Source organism: Globicephala melas, chromosome 19 (assembly GCF_963455315.2).
Source record: "Globicephala melas chromosome 19, mGloMel1.2, whole genome shotgun sequence".
In the NCBI taxonomy this organism is placed as follows: domain Eukaryota; kingdom Metazoa; phylum Chordata; class Mammalia; order Artiodactyla; family Delphinidae; genus Globicephala; species Globicephala melas.
This window is the reverse complement of record NC_083332.1, coordinates 26,434,286-26,456,639: the sequence shown is the minus strand read 5'-3', so window position 1 is coordinate 26,456,639 and position 22,354 is coordinate 26,434,286. Positions and strand designations below refer to the sequence as shown.

The following is a 22,354-nucleotide window of genomic DNA, read 5'->3' as shown; positions in this document are numbered from 1 at the left end:
CTGCTTCTAGATAAATACCCATATACTCATCGTATGAGAGCATAACGAGAATACAAGAATGTTTACAGCAGTATTTAATATTTTAAAAAGTGGAAGCAAGCTAAATGTCCAAAAGGAAAAGGGATAGTGACTCATTTCTACAGTTGATCCAAGATTTTAAAATATACAAAAAAGTAAATAAAATATACAAAAAATACTATATATTTTTATAGATACATAAATTTAAAAATCTAAAACTGTACCTAGGAATTATAAAAATTATACTTAGGATGGGATGTGTAGAAAAGATAATGGGAACATAGAAGGCTTTGGCTGTACAGTTGACACTTGAACAACACAGGGGATAGGGCTACCAACCTGCTTGCAGTTGAAATTCTGAGTATAACTTTATAGTCAGCCCTCTGTATCTGAGGTTCCGCATCCTCAGATTCAACCAACTACAGACTGTGTAGTACTGTAGTATATATTTATTGAATAAAATCCATATAAGTGGACCTGCACAGTTCAAACCCACGTTGTTCAAGGGTCAGTTGTACACAGAATTGAACTGCACAGGTTCACTTATATACTGATTTTTTTCAATAAATATTATAGTACTACACAATCTGCAGTTGGTTGGATCTATAGATGCAGAAGCACAAATACAGAGGGCTGACTATGGGACTTGAGCATCTGCAGATTTTGGTATCCAGATCAGGTCCTGTCTAGGACCAGTTCCCCATGGATACTGAGGGATGAATGTACAGAGGTGGGGGGTTTTGACCATATTTAATAGTTAAGTATTTAAATGCTTAAGTGAAGTTAATACTTTAGATCTTGCTCTTTCTTGAAATACTTAATGAAGAAATGATTCTATATTCGTAAATTTTTTAGGAATGTGACCTAGAATGTTGAATAGTGGAGAATGTTACTCTTTATTAATAAAAGTAAGTCGATTTTTTAAAGTTAACATAAAAAGTACTGTTCACAGTTGACATGGAAAGTGGATCAAGGGACTTCCCTGGTGGCGCAGTGGTTAAGAATCTGCCTGCCAGTGCGGGGGACATGGGTCGAGCCCTGGTCTGGGAAGATCCCACGTGCCACAGAGCAACTAAGCCCGTGTGCCACGACTACTGAGCCTGCGCTCTAGAGCCCACAAGCCACAATTACTGAGCCCGCATGCTCTAGGGCCCGTGAGCCACAACTGCTGAGCCTGTGTGCCACAACTACTGAAGCCCACACACCTAGAGCCTGTGCTCTGCAACAAGAGAAGCCACTGCAGTGAGAAGCCCTCGCACCGCAACGAAGAGTAGCCCCCTCTCACTGCAACTAGAGGATGCCCACGTGCCACAACGAAGACCCAGTGCAGCCAAAAATAAATAAATTTATTTTGTAAAAAGTGGGTCAAATTTTTAAAATTGTGTTAAATAAGAAAGTAAGCAGATGATTTTATTTGAGTACTTTAAAAGAAAAAATATGAAAGACCACCATAACCCTTGAGTACTCAAAATGGGGTAAAGTACTTCATGGGTGATGTTGAAGAAATATTCACTTATATATACAAAAGAAGTCATTGGTGTTGAGGATGTAAGTAGTGTTTTAGTCTATTTTTATCAGTGGCCTTTCCATAAAAATAACAGCTTTCTGAGGATTTCATTGCATTTCTTTTGGGGCCTTTGGGGGCTCTAGTAAAAAGCGTTTTTTTCCCCACTAGAGTTACGAACCAATTGAGAACATGGAGATTCAGACTAGCCCCTTTATTACACTAAAGGCTAGGGGAAGCAACTTAGTGAGAGAATCAAACTAGACTTGCTTATTCCCTACCCACTAGATCCACCTCCTACCTCAGTCAAGACTGAACCGTCCCATCCAGGGAAAGTGCATCTGCAGAAGAGACCCACTTACCCAGGTCACTGTTTCTCGTACTCGCTGGTCCAGGGAAAGAGGGAAGGAAAAAGGGACCAAATTCCCCCCCATCCAAGTGACTCTCTCCACTTCCCTGGGGAGGGTATAGGAGTGGGTAAGAGGCCAAGAGTGCTTATGTTTACTAAAAGATCTCGTCTCCTGTAATTTAGGTGAGAGTAGAGTAGTTTGTGTCCCCCTCCACCCATTGCAATTTGTCAGCCTCATATTGTTAGAAATATTTTCTGAAGATCAGTTGAATTAAACTATTAACCAGTATTTAACTGTATTCACAATAGAAAAGAATGTCATTCTTGTCATATGACTTGCCTTAAAACCTTGACTTTTAAAAGTTATATATTTAAAGAGCATTTACTATGGCCTTATACAAGTACCATGTTTCTTCAGTTAAAAAAAAAAAAAAGTAAATACTTCAGACTTCCTGATTATTTTCTTGGTATTTAGCTCTACCAAACTAGGTTTTATAAACCTAGTCACTTTTTCATTAATTGCTGTCAGCAAGAATTGTACTGGATAGAATTAGCATGTGATACACTCATTAGAAGACCGTACAATCTAATGGAGAAGACAAATAATTACAGTAGTAGTGATACTGCCAGAGAACCATGGGCAGTATGTTTTGGTTATATGAATGAAGAAGAAAGTAATGAAAACAAATGATATATTTTAAGCAAACACATTGCTTCTGTGTTAAAATATATTTTTGGAGGTTTTATGAAATTTTGAAATGGAAATCCATTACTGGTGATTTTCCACCAGTCTCTTGAAAGTGGCTAATTGGTCATTTCAAATAAGCCAAAGTTACTAGTCAAAATTTAACTCTGAGCTGTATTTTTGAGTTTTTGTTCTTAGTTTTATGTCCTCAAGGTATTTTAAGGGGAAAAATATCTGACATTTTTGTTTTATGAAGCCCTTTAAAATAAAGAATGGGTGTGGCATCATACTACTACCTCCAGGATAGCAACCAGCAGGTGAATACCCACTAGATGTCTCCAAAGGCAATCAAAGAAGTCTTCATTCTTCATTCACTAAAATATTATTGTATTTAATTGTAGAGTTACCTATGAACAAGTAGAGCCAAAAGGTGAACTGTGTATGAGAGAGTATGTGTGTGTGTGTGCCTGCACACATAGAAGGCATCCCAGGGAATGGGAAGAACGTACAGTTTAAGAGTCAGAGCAACCTAGGTTCAAATCCTCGCCCTAAGTAACCTTGGGCAAGTTCCTTAATCCCTGTGAGCCTTAATTTCCTTCCAGCCCATAAAGAATAATACCTATTTCATTCTGTTCTTTTGGAGATTATGCTGAAGGTCTTTCTAAGCCTACAATCCAATGGAACTCTTCAAATAAGAATGGGTCAGGCACATTTTAAGAGTAACTTAGTGCCAGGTAGCAAGCTGCCTATAAAATTTGAGGAAGGGGGATACTAAGCAAAATAGAAAACTATAATAGTGCGTATTTTGAAACTCCAGTTTAAATCTCTCTGACTGAAAGTGTAGAAATTGTTAATTTATGGCGTAAAATCTTAAAACCACTTAAATGTGCAACAGTGAGATAGTGGGTAAATAAATGACAAGACATGGGAACGATTACAGTTATGAAGAGTATAGGTAAGTTTTGATGTGTTGCAGCAAAAGCAGGATGTGTGTATCTTACAATTAAACTTAGGTTTTGAAAATGTGAAGAGCAACTTCCCTGGTGGTGCAGTGGTTAAGAATCCACCTGCCAATGCAGGGGACATGGGTTCGATCCCTGGTGCGGGAAGATCCCACATGCCGCGGAGCAACTAAGCCCGTGCACCACAACTGCTGAAGCCCGCACATCTAGAGCCCATGCTCCACGGCAAGAGAAGCCACCACAATGAGAAGCACGGGCCCTGCAACGAGAGTAGCCCCTGCTCGCCGCAACTAGAGAAAGCGCGCGCAGCAACGAAGACCCAACACAGCCAAAAATAAATAAAATAAATTTTTATTAGATGTGAAGAAAAAAAAGTTTATCACAATAATTGTTAGAGTAATAGAATTATGTTTCTTTTATTTTCCCAGTTTCTCAGTACCACGAGTTTGCTTTTATAACAAGGAAAACATGTAAGATAGTCATGGAGCAAAAAATTTCTCTTTACAGACACAACACAAACTAGGTTCCTTAATGCTTGGTTTCATTATTAAGACAACCAAAGAAACAGACCATTAGTCTTAGTTCTTTTACCTACTTAGGCATCATCCTTTTAGCTGTTGTTTTTCTGTCAGATGTTATAACTCAATGCAGTTTTAACTTACATATTGATTGGATAATAGAACTAGAAAATTTAATGTATCTTTTTAAAAGCACTTTTTCTTTGTTTTCATGTTACAGATTTATTTGAGGTTCCTAGATTATCAGATGGAGCACTCAAATGAATGCAAGAGAAATTTCGTTGCAGTCTACGATGGGAGCAGTTCTATTGAAAATCTGAAGGCCAAGTTTTGCAGCACTGTGGCCAACGATGTAATGCTTAAAACAGGAGTTGGGGTGATACGGATGTGGGCTGATGAAGGTAGTCGGCTTAGCAGGTTCAGAATGCTCTTTACTTCCTTTGTGGAGCGTAAGTAAATAATTCCTATAGCATTGAGATCTTTTACTTAATCATTTATTCAGAATACAGTTACAGAGCATTTCCTTTAGACAAAGACTTCTAGTCACAGAATGTAGAAGTAACTAGGTCTTAGTATGTATTCTTAAGGAACTGACTGTCAGGCGTGAAAAAAGACATGGTAATGCATAAGTTGAAACACTACCTATTATAAAGATATAAACATATGATAGTGCAAAAAGTAGAGACCTCTCAAGATTTTCAAAATTAAAAATAATTATCAGTAGTATGAATTCAGCTTGGTGAATGATGTGAATCCACCAAACCATGTTCCCCAGAGATTTAGATTGACTGGTTTTTTTTTTAAACTTTTAAAGTAATTTTAAGCTTATAGAAAGTTGTAAAAATAGTAGAGTTCTCCTGTGCCCTTCACTCAGATTCCCTTAATGTTAACATCTTACAAAACCGTTGGAAAACTGAATATTAACACTGATGGAATATTATTAACCAATATAGAGATCTTACTGAGAAATCAGTAGTTTTCCCATTAATGTCCTTTTCTGATCCAAGATCCCACATTGCCTTTAATTGTCATGTCTCCTTTAGTCTCTTCCATTTGTGACACTTCGTCAGTCTTTAATGACCTGGATGCATTTGAAGAGCACTGACCAGCTACTTAGAATGCCCATTGATTTAGGTTTGTCCGATGTTCTCTCATGGATTCAATTGAGGTTATGCATTTCTGTCAAGAATACCATAGAAATCACATTCCACCTTTCTCAGTACATCATACCAGTGAGGTAGGGTACGTAATGTGGTTTGCCTTACACTAACTTGGATCACTTCCTTAAGGTACTGTCTGCCACATTTCTCCGCTATAAACAATAATTTTTCCTTTCTAATTAATAAGTTTCTTTGAGAGTATGCAAATATCCTTTTGCTCACTAATTTTAGCATCTGTTAATGATTTCTGCCTGTAATAGTTATTGCTGCAGTATTTACCTAATGGTGGTTTTCTGTTTCCATCATTCCTTCTACACTTAATTATAATTCTGTGAAGAAGAGCTGTTCTTTTTCCTTCATTGATTTATTCAGTTATTTGTGTCAGTATGAGCTCATTTTACTCTATTATTTTATATATAATATATATATGTTACTCTATAATAAAAGTTACTTTATTGCTCAGAGTCCCAGCTTTGGCCATTGGGAGCTCCTTCAGGTTGCCTCCTGTACGCTTTGGATAATAAGCCCATTATTTTTTTTAATCACTTCCTTACTTTCTGTTCCGCAGGCTGAACCAGGCTCAACTTGTGTTTTCCTTGCCCAAGCCTTAGAACCAACCATGTTTCCAAAAAGCCCTTTCCTTCTCTTCTAGTGAGAAATCTGGCTCTAATTATCCATGGTATATTTATTTGTTCAATCCTAGGATACACATAAAGTAATTTTAGGATTGCTAACCCATATCCCTGTTAGAAATTTCCTAACAGAGTACACTATTTGTGTGCAGTTCTTTTTATCTTGAGCCATGCTGTCAAAATATGGTGTTCCATTTACTTAGGTTAGTTGTCTTCCTCTCTCCTTTGCGTGTGGTTCATCTGTAGTACACTTAGGTTCATTTGTGACTGTTGTGACTGTTTATATTTTGTTTTGTGTCCCCCCCACCCTCATCATGGTTACTTTAAATTGTTTTTATTTTCAGAGTACCTGGAATATTGCCATTATTCAAAGAGAGCTCTACAAAAAGATACACTCAAATATTGTACCTTTCTCACCTCTCCTGTGCCAGTCCCACCCCCAATTCTTTGCACTCCATTCCTACCAACTCTCTGCTGGTAACTAATCACATTAGTCCCTGGTGTATCCATCATGCATTTCTTTTTACACAAAAGAGCTGATACATGTGTATTTTCTCATAGCTTCTTTTTTCTTACATAACAAGCATATTATACTCTTTGCACTTTGCTTCTTTCACTTAACAGTATATCCTGGAAATCACTCCATATCAGTTCATAGAGATCATCTTTATTATTTACAACTCCATAGTTATTGGGTTGGCCAAAAAGTGCCTTTGGTTTTTAAGTAAAAATAAAAGACATATTTTTCATTTTCACCAAGAACTTTATTGAACAACATATTCATCCTTTTGTTCCACTACCTTCTGCCATTTTTCAGGCAACTTCATAATTCTATCTTCCCAAAATTTTTATCTTTTTGAGCAAAGAACTGTACCTGCTGCCTTTTACAGTCTTCCAGGGAATTGAAAGTTTTTCTATTAAGAGAATTTTGTAAAGACCTAAATAAATGGAAATCCGAAGGTGCAATGTCTGATGAATGCGGTGGATGAATCAGAACTTCCTAGCTAGGCTGTAACAGTTTTTGCCTGGTCATCAAAGAAACACGCGGCCTTGCATTATCATGATGGAAGATTATGCATTTTCTGTTGACTAATTCTGGATGCTTTTTCGTCGAGTGCTGCTTTCATTTGCTCTAATTGGGAGCAGTACTTGTTGGAATTAATCGTTTGGTTTTCTGGAAGAAGTTCATAATAGAGGACTCCCTTCCAATCCTACCATATACTCAACATCACCCTCTTTGGATGAAGACCAGCCTTTGCTGTGGTTGGTAGTGGTTCATTTCTCTTGCCCCACGATCTCTTCTGTTCCACATTATTGTACAGTATCCACTTTTCATCGCCCATCACAATTCGTTTTAAAAACGGAACGTTTTCATTACATTCAAGTACAGAATCACATGTGGAAATACAGTCAAGAAGGGTTTTTTCGCTTAGCTTATGTAGAACCCAAATGTCAGAGAAATTAATATAACCAGGCTGGTGCAAATGATTTTCAGTGCTTGATTTAGATATTTTGAATATGTTGGCTATCTCCCACGTTGTATAACATTGATTGTTCTCAATTAATCTCTCAATTTGATCACTACAACTGGTCTACCGACTGTGGAGCATCGTCCAGTGAGAAATCTCCAGCACAAAACTTCACAAACCGCTTTTGACATGTTTGATCAGTCACAGCACCTTCTCCATACACTGGCACAAATCTTTTTTTGCGTTTCAGTTGCGTTTTTACATTTCTTGAAATAATAAAGCATAATATGCCAAAAATGTTGCTTTTTTTCTTTCATCTTCAATATTAAAATGGCTACACAAAAATTCACCAATTTTGTTAAGTCTTTTTTTAAATGCACACTGATATGACAGCTGTCACAATCTAACAAAATTGTTTCAAATGAAGTTAAAGACAACTAAGTGCTACTAGAGCCATCTTACAGAAAAAAATGAACCTTTTGGCCAACCCTGTAGTACATTGTATGTACATACTTTATTCAGTCTTTCAGTTTATGGGCATATGGGTTATTTACAGTATTTTGCAATTACAAGCATACTGTTACAATGAATAATGTTATGCATATGTATTTTCATATTCTTGGAGGTATATCCTCTGGATAGATTCCTAGAAGTGGGATTACTGATGTAAAAGGATGTAAATCTTTCATAGTTTGCCAAATACCCTTACAGAATGGTTGTATATTTTTTAAAATTATGATAAAATGCACTCTCAGCCATTTTTAAGTGTACAATTCAGTGGCACTAAGTACATTCACAACATCATACAACCATCACTACTATCCATCTCTGGAACTTATGTAACATCCCAAATTGAAATTCCATACCCATTAAATAATAATTCCCATGCCCCTATTCCCCCACCCCCAGGTAACCTCTAGTCTGCTTTCTATCTCCATGAATTTCCCTATTCTGGGTACCTCATATAAATGGAATATTTGTCCTTTTGTTTCTGACTTATTTTACTTAGCATAACGTTTCTAATAATTTCAGTCCTTTTCAAGGCTGAATAATATTCCATATGCGTATAATACCACATTTTTGTTTATCCTTTCATCTGTTGATGAACAATTGAGTTGTTTCTACTTTTAGGCTATTATGAATAAAGCTGCTATGAACATTAGTATACAGTTATCTCTTTGAGTCTCTGCTTTCGGTTCTTTGCTGTATATACTATGCCTAGAAGTAGAATTGCTAGATCATATGGATATTCTATATTTAAATTTTTAAGGATCACCAACCGTTTTCACAGCTGTGCCATTTTACATTCCCTCCAGCAATGCAGCAGGGTTGGTCCCCATCCTCACCAAAACTTTATTTTTTGTTTTTTTGATAATAACCATCCTAATGGCTATAAAGTGTGATTTTTTTTTCATTGTGATTCCAATTTGTATTTCCCTAATGATGAGTGATGTTGAGCATCTTTTCACGCTTCTTGGCCACTTGTATACCTTCTTTGGTGAAATGTCTACAGGCATACATCATTTTATTGCACTTTATTGCACTTCACAGATACTACAGTTTCTACACGTTGAAGGTCTGTGGGTACCCTGCGTTGAGCAAGTCTATCAACGCCATTTTTTCAACAGCATTTTCTCACTTCGTGTTTCTGTGTTACATTTTAGTAATTCTCATAACATTACAAACTTTTTCATTATGTTTATTATGGTGATCTGTGATCAGTGATCTTTGATGTTACTGTTGCAAAAAGATTATGACTTGCTAAAGGATCAGATTAGCATTTTTTAGCAATAAAATATTTCTAATTTATGTACATTGTTTTCTTAGACATAATGCTATTACATAGTATAATACAGCATAGTGTAAAAGTAACTTTTATATGCAGTGGGAAACCAAAAACTTAATATAACTCGCTTTATTGCAATATTTGCTTTATTGTGGTGGTCTGGAAGTGTGGTATGCCTGTATTTAGTCCTTTACTCAGTTTTTGACTTGGTAGTTGTTTTTTTGTTAAGTTGTAGAAGTTCTTTATGTATTCTGATTATTAATCTCTCATCAGATACATGATTAGCAAGTATTTTTTTCACATTCTGTGCATTATCTTTTCACTGTCTTGATTGTGTACTTTGAGATACAAAAGTTTGATGTAGTTTGTCTATTTTTCTTTTTTTGTCTGTGCTTTGAGTGTCATAATCCAGAAATCATTGCCAAAGACAACGTTATGAAGCTTTTCCTCTATGTTTTTTAATTTGGTAACAATTTTTTTTATTGATTTATAACATATGTTTCATGTGTACAGTGTTAATATTTTGATTTCTGTATACCCTACAGCATACTCACCACCAAAGTTTAGTTTCCATCTGTCACCATACAGTTGACCCCCTTTACCCATTTGCCCTCCCTACCCCCCATTAACTACTCTGTTCTCTGTATCTGTGGTTTTGGTTTGGTTTGGTTTGATCTGTTCTTTGTGTGTTTCTTTGTTTCTTTGTTTTTAATCCACATATGAGTGAAATCATATGGTATTTGTCTTTATTCTTCTGACTTATTTCACTTAGTGTAATACCCTCAAGGTCTATCCATGTTGTTGCAAATGTTAAGATTTCATCTTTTCTTATGGTTGAGTGGTATTCAATTGAATATATATATATATGCCACATCTTCTTTATCCATTCATCCATCAGTAGGGCTTTAGGTTCTTTCCATATCTTGGCTATTGTAAATAATGACGTGATGAACACAGGTGCATAAATCTTTTCAAATTAGTCTTATTCTTTGGATAAATACCCAGAAGTGGAATAGCTGGATCATATGGTAGTTCTGGTTCTTAATTTTTTGACAAATCTCCATACTTTTTTCCATAATGGTTGCAACAATTTACATTTCTTCCAACACTGTATGAGGGTTCCCTTTTCTTCACATCTTCTCTAACATTTATTATCTCTTGTCTTTTTGATAATAGCCATTCTGATTGGTGTGAGTGATATCTCATTGTCTTGATTTGCATTTCCCTAATAATTAGTAATGTTGAGCATTTTTTCATGTGCTTGTTGGCCATTTGTATATCTTCTTTGGGAAAATGTCTGTTCAATACCTCTGCCCATTTTTTTAATCCAGTTGTTTGTTTTTTGTTGTTGAGTTGTATGAATTATTTCTATTATTTTGGATATTAACCCCTTCTTGGATATATGATTTGCAAATATCTTCTATTCAGTAAGTTGTATTTTCATGTTGTTGATGGTTTTCTCTCCTGTACAAAAGCTTTTTAGTTTGATTTAGTCTCACTTTATATATATTTTTATATATATATATATATATATATTTTTTTTTTTTTTTTTAAGGTACGCGGGCCTCTCACTGCTGTGGCCTCTCCCGTCGCGGAGCACAGGCTCCAGACGCGCAGGCTCAGCAGCCATGGCTCACGGGCCCAGCTGCTCCGTGGCATGTGGGATCCTCCCTGACCGGGGCATGAACCCGTGTCCCCTGCATCGGTAGGTGGACTCTCAACCACTGCGCCACCAGGGAAGCCCTCACTTTATATTTTTGCTTTTATTTCCCTTGCCTGAGGAGACATATCCAGAAAAATGTTGCTAAGACCAAGATGAAAGAGTGTACTGCTTATTTTCATCAAGGAGTTTTATGGTTTCAGGTCTTACATTCAAGTATTTAATCCATTTGGAGTTGATTTGTGTGTGTGGTGTGAGGTAGTGGTCTAGTTTCATTCTTTTGCATGTGGCTGTCCAGTTTTCCCAGTGCCATTTATTGAAGAGACTATTCTTTCTCCATTGTGTATTCTTTGCTTCTTTGTTGTAAATTACTTGTTCATATATGTGTGGGTTTATTTTTGGGCTCTCAGTTCTGTTCCATTAACCTCTGTGTCTGTTTTCTACAAATAACATGCTATTTTGAATACTACAGCTTTGTAATATAATTTGAAATCAGGGAGTGTGATACCTCCAGCTTTGTTCTTTTTTCTCAGCATAGCTTTGACTATTCAGGGTCTTCTGTGTTTCCATATAAATTTTAGAATTTTTTGTTCTGTTTCTGTGAAAATGTTCTTGGGGCATTTGATAGGGATTGCATTGAATCTGTAGCTTGCTTTATGTAATGTGGACATTTTAACAATATTAATTCTTCCAGTCCATGAGCACAGAATATATTTCCATTTATTTGTGTCTTCAGTTTCTTTCAACAGGTCTTATGGTTTTCACTGTAGAGGTCTTACACCTCCTTAGTTAAGTTTACACTTAAGTATTATATTCTTTTTGTTGTGATTGTAAATGGGATTCTTTTCTTAACTGCTCTGTTAGTTTGTTATTAGTGTATAGAAATGCACCAGATGGTTGAATATTAATTTTATACCCTGCAACTTCACTATATTCATTTATTATTTCCAAAAGTTTTTTGGTGAATTTTTAAAAATATATTTATTTTTTATTTGGTTGCACTGGGTCTTAGTTGTGGCTTGCCAGCTCCTTAGTTGCAGCATGCATGTGGGATCTAGTTCCCTGACCAGGAATCGACCCAGGCCCCATGCTTGGGAGCGTGGAGTCTTAACCCTTGTGCCACCAGGGAAGTCCCTGAATTTTATTTATTTATTTGTTTGGCTGCATTGGGTCTTCGTTGCTGTATGTGGGCTTTCTCTAGTTGCGGTGAGCAGGGACTACTCTTCGTTGAGGTGCATGGACTTATTGCCGTGGCTTCCCTTGTTGCGGAGCATGGACTCTAGGCACACAGGCTTCAGTCGTTGCAGCATGAGGGCTCAGTAGTTGTGGCACATGGGCCCTAGAGCATATGGGCTCAGTAGTTGTGACTTATGGGCTCTAGAGTGCATGGGCCTCAGTAGTTGCAGTGCATGGGCTCTAGGGCATGCGGGTTTCAGTAGTTGTGGTGCGTGGGCTCAGTAGTTGTGGCTCGTGGGCTCTAGAGTGCAGGCTCAGTAGTTGTGGTGCACGGGCTTAGTTGCTCCACGGCATGTGGGATCTTCCCAAACCAGGGCTCGAACCCATGTCCCCTGCATTGGCAGGTGGATTCTTAACCACTGTGCCACCAGGGAAGTCCCTAGTGAATTTTTTGGAGTATTCTATATATAAAATCATGTCATCCACAAATAGTTACAGTTTTACCTCTTCTTTTCCAATATGGATACCTTTTATTTTTTTTTCTTGACTAATTGCTCTGGCTAGGACTTCCAATACTATGTTGAATAAGAGTAGCGAGATTGGGCATCCTTGCCTTGTTCCTGGTATTAGAGGAATAGCTTTAAGTTTTCATCATTGAGCATGATGTTAGATGTGCATTTGTCATATATGGCCTTTATTATGTTTTCAGTACATGCCTTCTATACCTATTTTATTGAGAGTTTTTTGTCATAAATGGGTATTAAATCTTGTCAGATGCTTCTTCATCTATTGAGATAATCATGGTTTTTATCCTTCATTTTGTTCATGAGGTGTATCACATTAATTTATGGATGCATCCCTAGGGTAAATCCCACTTGATCATGGTATATGATCCTTTTAATGTATGGTTTGCTAATATTTTATTGAGTATTTTTGCATCTGTGTTCATCAGAGATGAACCTATAATTTTTTTGTGGTGTCCTTGCCTGGTTTTGATATCAGGGTAATGCTGACCTAGTAGAATGAGTAGGAAGTATTCCCTCTTCTTTAATTTGTTAGAAGAGATTGAGAGATAGGTATTAAATCTTTGAATGATTGGTAGAATTCACATTGTAAAGCCGTCTCATCCTGGACTTCTGTTTTGGGGGAATTTTTGTTTACTGTTTCAACCACTTTACTGGAGATGAGTCTATTAAAATTTTCTATTTCTTTATGGTTCAGTCTTGGAAGGTTGGATATTCTAAGAATTTGTCCATTTCTTCTAGGTTGTTCAATTTGTTGTCATACAGCTATTCATAATATTCTCTTATAATCCTTTATATTTCTGTGGTATCCTTGTTATTTCTCCTTTTATCAGAGCCTTCTCTCTTTTTTTCATAGTCTAGCAAACAGTTTGTCAATTTTATCTTTTCAAAGGACAAGCTGTTAGTTTCATTGATCTTTTCTATTGTCTTTTTGGTCTCTGTTTCACTTATTTCTGCTTTGATCTTCATTAGTTCTTTCCTTCTACTGACTTTGGGCTTTGGTCATTCTTCTTTTTCTAGTTCCTTTAGATGTAAGTTTAGATTTATTTGAGAATTTTCATGTTTCTCAGGGCAGGCCTGTATCACTATAACCTTCCCTCTTAGTATTGCTTTTGCTGCATCCCTATAGATTTGGTATGTCGTATTTTCATTTTCATTTATTTTCAGGTATTTTTAAATTTTTCCTTTGATTTTTTTGCTGATCTAATTCTTGTTCAGTAGCATTTGTTCTTCACAAATTTATGATTTTTCCAGCTTTCTTCTTCTGGTTGATACCTAATTTCATAGTGTTGTGCTCAGAAAAGATACTTGATATGATTTCATTCTTAAATTTGCTGAGATTTGTTTGTGTCCCAACATATGGTCTATCCTTGAAAATATTTCATGTGCACTTGAGAAGAATGCATTTGGATAGAATGTTTTGTACAAATCTATCAAGTCCTTCTGGTCTAACTTTTCATTTAAGTGTACTTTTCCTTGTTGACTTTTTGTCTGGATGACCTATCCTTTGATGTATGTGGGGTGTTAAAATCCCCTATTATGGTGTTGCTGTCAATTTCTCCCTTTAGGTCTGTTAATTGCTTTATATAATTTGGTGCTCCTATGTTAGCATATATATGAATAACTTACATCTTCTTGATGAATTGTCCCCTTTATCATTATATAATGTCCATCTTTGTCTCTTGTTACCTTTTTTGGCTTGAAGTCTGTTTTATCTGATATGAGTATGGCTACACCTGATTTCCATGGCTGTCATTTGCTTGGAGTATCATCTTCTATCCCTTCACTTTGAGCCTATGTTTGTCTTTAAAGCTGAGTGAGTCTCCTGGAGGCAGCATATGGTTGGGTCTTGCTTTTTAATTCGTCCAGCCACTCTGCTTTTTGATTGGTGAATTCAGTCCATTTACATTTAGGGTGATTATTGATAAATCAGGACATAGTACTGCCATTTTATTTTTTGTTTTCTGGTTGGTCTGTATCTCCGTTGTGGTTTTTTTCCTTGTGTTTCTGTCTGCTATTTTAGTTTGGTCATTTTCTAGTATGTTTTCTCAGTTTCCTCTGTTTTTATGTTTTGTTGTTCCTATAAGGTTTGTATAAAAATATCACATAGTTAAAATACTCTTTTTTTCTGTTGATAACATCTTGTTTTCATTTGCCTATATGAGTCCTGACCTTTTCCTTCTCCCCTTTTGTGTTTTAGATGTCCCAATTATTTCTTTTTATGTTGTGAGTTTGTTACCAAATTGAAGTAGCTATAGTTATTTTTACAGTTTTTTTTCCTTTAAGCCTTATGTTATGATCAAGTATTTAACAACCTATTCTGATACAGAGTTGCAATTTTCTGATTCTGTCTATCACCTTACTCAAAGTTTTGTATACTTTTGCCTTTTCATTTCAGGTAGAAGAGTTCCTTTCAACATTTTTGTAAAGCATGTCTAGAGTTGATCAACTCCCTTAGGTTTTGTTTGTCTGGGGAAAAGCCTATATTTCTCCTTCATATCTGAATGATAATTTTGCTGGAAAGACTATTCTTGACTGACAGTTTTTGTCTTTCAATATTTTGAGTGGGTCATAACACCCTCCTGGCCTGTAGAGTTTCTACTGAGAAATCTGCTGATAGCTTGCTTAATGGGGGTTCCTTTGTAGGTTACCATCTTTTTTTCCCTTTGGCTGCCTTTAAAATTCTTTCTTTGTCATTGAGTTTCAACAGTTTTAATACAATGTGTCTTGGAGAAGATCTTTCTGTATTGAGGTAATTAGATGTTCTTTTAGCTTCATGGACTTGTATGTACAGTTCCTTCTCCAGGTTTGGAAAGTTCTCAGCTATTATTTAAATAAACTCTCTGACTCCTTCTCCTTCTGGGATACCCATTATCTTAACGTTGCCCTTCCTAATAGGGTTAGATAGTTCTCATAGAATTTCCTCATTTTTTGGTCTTAATTCTCTCCTTTTCTACCTGTTTCATTTCTAGATTTCTATCTTCGAGCTTCCATATGGTCTGCTGTCTTTCCAGTGCTTTCTTCATCTGATTTATTAAGTTCTTCAACTCCAGAATTTCTGTTTGGTTTTTTTTAGAGTTTCAGTCACTTTGATACAGTATTACCTCTGTTCATTAGTTTATTCCTGAGTACATTGAGCTGCCTTTCTGAGTTTTCTTGTAGCTGGTTGAGTTTCTTTGTGACGGCTAATTTGGATCCTCTGTCAGATCACATTATTTTGATACTTTAAGTTTGGTTTCTGGAGGACTTTCGTTTTCTTTTTGTGATATGGTGTTACCGTGATTCGTCATTGTGCTTGATGAGTTGTTCCTCTGATCGCACATTTGAAGTAACAAAGCTTCCCCCCCCACACTTGATTCTTTTTTTTTTTTTTTTTAATATTTATTTATTTAGCCTGCACCGGGTCTTAGTTGCAGCACGCAGGACCCTCGTTGGTGCATGTGGGATCTTTTAGTTGCGGCATGCAGGCTTTTTTGCGGACTTCTTAGTTGAGGCATGCGGACTCCGAGTTGCAGCGTGCATGCAGGATCCAGCTCCCTGACCAGGGATCAAACCCAGGCCTCCTGCATTGGGAGTGCAGAGCCTTACCCACTGGACCCCGCCCCCCACCCCACTTGATTCTAAGGGTTCAACAGTTTAGTAATTTGAGGCCTTTCTTTAGTTTTCCAGTAGGTGGCACTATAAGACAAGTTTTTGGTTTCTTTTACTGGCGCTGCCTCCGGTTATACATTTGAGGATCGGCAGTTTGTTCGTTGGCATCTTCTTTATTGTCATCGCTTGTGCCTCCAGGGTTGTTGGTGCCTTGCTGCTGTTGGCATCGCCACCTGGGACACTGGGATTGCGGGCACCTCCAGCACGTCCAGGGTCTACTGAGTTGCAGGCTCTGCTACCATGGGAGTAGGGGGAGGGGAAGAAGGGAGCTGGGGTTGCAGGTCCCAGTAACGTTGGTTCCCTGTGGCTGCAGGTACCACTGCAGCCAGGAGGCGGGTGTTGTATGGCCGCCTCCCCTGCCGCTACCAGGTTCTCTGGGGTTGCAGGCTCAGCCATAGAAACAAAGTGGCAGAGATCACAGGCAGTGACTCTGCTGTTCCCTGAGTGCTGCCTCCTCTTTGTGTTCCAGTCCACCCACCTTTAGATATACAGATGTCTGCAATTCTCCAGCATCTGGTCTATTGGGCAGAGTTGAGTTATGGTTGTTTTACTGGTTGTAGACTGAAGGGGAGAGACAAAGGGAGAACTTGCACCATCATCTTGCTGACGTCACTCCTTTTCTCTGTTTTCTTTTAAAAGCTTTATAGTTTTCACTCTTACATTTAGGACTTTGATCCATTTCATGTTAATTTTTAAATATGGTATAAGATAAGGGCCCAGCTTCATTCTTTTGCATGTGAATATACAGTTTTCCCAGGACCATTTCTTGAAAAGACTGTTCTTTCCCCTTTTAATAGTCTTGTTATCCTTGTCAAAAATCAATTGACTGTATATATGTGAGGGTTTATTTGAGGGGCTCTTTACTCTATTCCGTTGGTCTATTTGTCTGTTCTAATGCCAGTACCACCTGTTTTGATTACTGTAGCTTTGTAGTAAGTTTTGAAATTAGGAAGAGTCTTCCAAATTTGTTCTTTTTCAAGATTGTTTTGACTATTCAGTGTCCTTTGAGATTCCATGAATCTTAGAATAAGTTTTTCTATTCTGCAAAAAATACTTTTGGAATTTTGATGGGAATCACAATGAATCTGTGGATTGCTTTGAGTAGTACTGTCGTCTTAACAATAGTAAGTCTTCAATCCATGAACCCAGGATATCTTCCCACTTATTTGTCTTCTTTAATTTCTTTTAGCAACATTTTGTACTTTTCATCGTACATCTTATATCTCCCTGGTTAAATTTATTCCTAAGAATTTTCTTCTTTTCAATGTGTTGTAAATGTTCCGTTTGTTCCTTGTTAGTGTGTAGAGATGTAACTAATTTTTGTTGATTTTGTATGCTACAACTTTGCTAAATTAGTTTATGTGCTCTGAATCTGTGTGTGTGTGTGTGTGTGTGTGTGTGTGTGTGGTCTTTTAGGGTTTTACTTGTAAGATCATATCATCTGCAAATGGAGATAACTTTATCATTTGGATTTCCAATTCCAATTTCCAATTTGGATGCTTTTATTTCCTTTTCTTGCCTAATTGTTCTGGCTAGCACTTCTAGTACACTATATTGAATAGAAGTGAAAGTGGACATTTTTGTCTTGTTCCTAATCTTAGGGAGAAAGCTTTCAACCTTTCACCATTGAGTATGATACTAGCTGTGGGGTTTTCATATATAACCTTTATCATGTCGAAGAAGTGTTCTTCTATTCCTACTTTATTGAGTGTTTTTATCATGAAATGGTGTTCAGTTTTGTCAAATGCTTTTTCTGATTCACTTGAGATGATCATGTGAATTTTTCCCCTTCATTCTGTTATTGCAGTGTATTACATTGATTGATTTTTGTATGTTGAACCATCCTTATGTCCCACTTGGTTATCATATTAAAATGTTGCTGAATTCAGTGCCAGTATTTTGTTGAATATTTTTGCATTGATATTCATAAGGGATATTGGTCTACAGTTTTATTTTCTTCTAGTATCTTTGTCTGGCTTTGATATCAGAGTAATGCTGGCCAATAAGTGAGTAAGAAGTGATCTCTCCTCCAACTTTTTGGAAGAGTTTGAGGATTGGTGTTAATTTTTCTAATGTGTTTGGTAGAATTCACCAGAGAAGCCATCTGGTCCAGGACTTTTCTTTGTTGAATGGTTTTTGATTACTGATTCAGTCTCCTTGCTAGTTAGAGATCTATTGAGATTTTTTTCTTTTTGTTCAGTTTCAGTAGTTTGTGTGTTTCTAGGAATTTGTCTGTTTCATCTAGGTTAGCCTTTTTTTTTTGGTATACAAATTGTTCTTAGTATTCTTTTCTAATCCTTTGTATATGTGTAAAATGTACACTAATGTCTCAACTTACATGTCTGATTTTAGTAATTTGAGTCTTTTTAATCTCTTTTTTCTCTTTTTCGTAGTCATTGTATCTAAAAGTCTGCCTATTTTGTTGATCTTTTCAAAGAACCAAGTTTGGTAGTTTTTATTTTCTCTGGTGTCTTTTTTCCTCTGTTTTATTTATCTCTGCTCTAATCTTTATTATTTTAATGCTTCTGACAAAGGCATGGAACTTTTAATTTAGTTTGCTCTTCTTTTTCTAGTTCTTTAAGTTATTGATTTGAGGTCTTTCTCCCTTTTTTGTCTCCTTTTTTTAATGTAGGCATTTATAGCTATAAATTTCCTTCTTAGCACTGCTTTCGCTGCTTCCTGTAAGTTTTGGTATGTTGTGTTTTCATTTTCATTTGTCTCTAGGTGTTTTCTAATTTCCCTTGTGATATATTCTTTGACCTATTGGTTGGTTAAGAGTGTGTAGTTTATTTTCCACATATTTGTGAATTTTCCAGTTTTCCTTCTATTATTGATTTCTAGTTTCATTTCACTGTTATTGGAAAAGACATTTTGTATTATGACCATCTTTTACAATTAAGATTTTCTTTTTTTTTTTTTTTTTTGGCCTAACATATGGTCTGTCCTGGAGAATGTTCAATGCGCACTTGAGAAAAATATATTCTGTTGTTGTTGGGTGGGGTTTTCTATACATGTCTGTTAGGTCCAATTGGTTTATAGTATTGTTCAAGTCCTTTATTTCCTTACTGGCCTTTTTTTTTTTGGCCATCCTGCTTGGCTTGTGGGATCTTAGTTCCCCAACCAGGGATTGAACCCAGGCCCTTGGCAGTGAGAGTGCAGAGTCCTAACCACTGGACCGCCAGGGAATTCCATCCTTATTGATCTTCTGTGTGGTTTTATTCATTATTGAAAGTGGAGTATTGATGTCTCCAACTGTTATCATAGAACTGTCTAATTTTCCCTTAAATTCTAACAATGTTTGCTTCTTATATTTTGGGACTCTGATTTTTGGTCCATATACATTTATAATTATTATATCTTGGTGAATTGACCCTTTTATCAATGTACAGTGTCCTTTGTCACTTGTAACAGTTTTGACTTAAAGTCTGTTTTTGTCTGATAATAGGCATACCTTGTTTTATTGCACGGCACTTTATTGCGTTTTATAGGTACTGTATTTTTCACAAATTGAAGGTTTGTGGCAACCCTGTGTTGAACAAGTCTATTGGCACCATTTTTCTAACATTTGCTCACTTTATTTCTCTCTGTCATGTTTTGATAATTCTCACAATATTTCAAATATTTTCATTATTATTGCATTTGTTATGGTCATCAGTGATCTTTGATGTTACTATTGCAAAAAGACTTGCTCAGATGGTGGTTAGCATTTTTTAGCAATAAAGTGTTTTTTAATTAAGTTATGTACATTGTGTTTTTTAGATATAATGCTACTTGCGCACTTAACAGACTACAGTAAAATGTAAATGTAACTTTTATATGCACTAGGAAACCAAAAAATTCATGTGAGTACTTGAATACCCACTTCATTGTAGTAGCCTGTAGCCAAACCAGCAATATCTCCAACATATGCCTGTATTTGTATCACCAGCCCAGCTCTCTTTTGGTAACTATATGTATGGAATATCTTTCTCCATCCTTTTGCTTTCAACTTAATTATGTCTCTGGATCTAAAGTGAATCTCTTATAAAATATCATATAGTTGGATCTTGGTTTTTTTAATCTTTTCTGCTAATCTCTGCCTTTTGAATGGAGAGTTTAATCCATTTACATTTAAAGTAATTACTAATAAGGAAGGACTTCTGCAATTTTGCTGTTTGATTTCTATATGTCTTAACAGTTTTGTTATCCCTTATTTCCTTCATCACAGCCTTCTTTTGTGCTTGGTTGATTTTTGTAGTGACACATTTAGATTTCCTTCTGTGCATATCCTTTAGACATCTTCCTTGTGGTTACAATGGGGATTTTGTCTTTTTCTGATTGCCTAAGTCTTTAAAGGTATCTTTACTGTTTTATGAGCATGTGGGAACTTTTTAGTATTAAAGGATGTTGTAGCTCATGTGTAGACACACTGACCCAGCTTATAGGTGGAGAAACTTTGAGAACAGATTTTAGAATTCTTCCCTTAAACCCTTGGTAATTCAAGTGAACAAATCCTCACAAGGCGAAATGGTTCACTGCTTTTGTCTCTCCTATAAAAGTACAAGTGACTTGTCAGTATTTCCTAATTATTTTGTTGATTTTGCTTATTGTAAGTGCAGATCATATTGCATTAGCTTGACAAAAAACTGCTTTTACACCATCATGTTTTTGACTTGGTTTTGAATGGCCCTTAACTTTAATCTACATTTGGGTAGGGCTGATTAGCCTGTTTAATGGGTTCCTTTCCTCACAGTCATCTCCTATATGAAGAAAACTACCATTTAAAGACTCACCCAGACTTCCTGGATACACTTGCATGTGTATGTTCCCATCACATATATTTGAAAAAATAAGTGGTATATAATATCTATTGTCCTCATGAGACAAATGTTTTAGCTTTTATGTCCTGACTGATGAGTATGGTATAATGATAAGCTATATGATTTTTGCAAATCCAAAGTTAGTAAATATTTCAATATAACAGTAAGATATTATCAGATATTTTTCTTGAGAAATTTGGAAATTACTAATTTTACCCTTTACTTATAATTTCAAAGTATTATATTATTATTCCTTGGATTCTATATTAAAATTGTGGTTGTATGTGACCATATACAGTCTTTACTGTAGCTGAACTCTTCTATCTTTAATTTTAAAGATCTTTTTGAATTGCCAGATGGTCAGTTGGGTTATGAAGTTAATTTTAGCCAACCAGTCTTCCTACCTGCCTTCCATTCATTTATTTAACTCTTACAATATGAAGTGTTTGCTATGAAGATACGAAAATGGATGATACAGTCCCTGTCCTAAAGGATCTTACAGTCACTTAAGTGAGGTGGCATATATGCAAATGAAGTAAATACAGGATTGACTATGACAAAGACCATTTAAGACAGAAAACAAAGTGCTTTCTTATTAAATATCAAAGTTACTTCTAGTGGGCAGCATTGTTTATGAAGCAAGTAGTCCTTGAAGGAAGGTCCTTTGGGTTTATCCTTGAGGGTAGGTAGATTTTAGAAGGTAGAAATGTTAATTGAGGTTATTATTCCAGCAGAGGTACTATAATGAAAAAGGTATAGAATCAGAGTTAATTTGGCCCACAAGAAGTAGTGGAAAGGAGAACAGAGAGAAATGAACTAGGAAAGGTAGATTAAAGCTAGAATTTGAAGACCTTTAAACTAAAGGCTTTATTTAGACAGGCATTGGGGAGTTTTGAAGCATGTTATACTACAAAATGATATAATCAGAGCTGTACTTTTATTGGGGCATGGAGGCTACTTAGGAGGTTACTTCCATGATTGAGGTGGGAAACCAGGAAGGTCTGAACCAAACAAGTGACAGTGAGGAGAAAGAAGAGTTGTGGAGACAGACTCCACAAGGATGCAAAGTGACAGTCACTTTCTGGGGCCCGACTGACTTGGAAAATGAAAACTGAATGGATAAAAGAAAGTGTTGAGTTATTTTGGGTGTAGTGAATTCCTCGAGCATTGGGAAATGTCAAGAGTTCAGCAGTGGTATTTGCCACAAGTAGACTGTGCTGTTGCTTTTTATCGATCTATAGATATAACCTCAGTTTGTTTCTAAAAATTGTTTTATTTTGAAAACTTTTCAAACTTGAAAAATAAAAAACAACCCTACAAAGGCTGTTTTACTGTTTCAAATAATTCAAATCAGCGCTTGATACAAAGATGCAGTTAGCAAGAAAGCCTTTTAGGCTTCTTACTTTTTTCCTCAGTACATTTACTCCCAACATCTGTACTACCCATGCTGCCCAGTACAGG

The 22,354-nt window shown here is 36.2% G+C and overlaps 1 protein-coding gene across 3 annotated transcripts in view; it reads left to right on the top strand.

Moving 5' to 3' along the window:
- Positions 1 to 22,354, top strand: part of NETO2 (neuropilin and tolloid like 2) — a 71,861-nt gene that overhangs the window by 39,457 nt on the left and 10,050 nt on the right. For all 3 annotated transcript variants that reach the window (XM_030833061.2, XM_060288712.1, XM_060288713.1), the window contains exon 7: positions 4,257 to 4,485. In XM_030833061.2, coding sequence (XP_030688921.1) covers positions 4,257 to 4,485 — 229 coding nt within the window. The remainder of the gene's footprint in view (positions 1 to 4,256; positions 4,486 to 22,354) is intronic.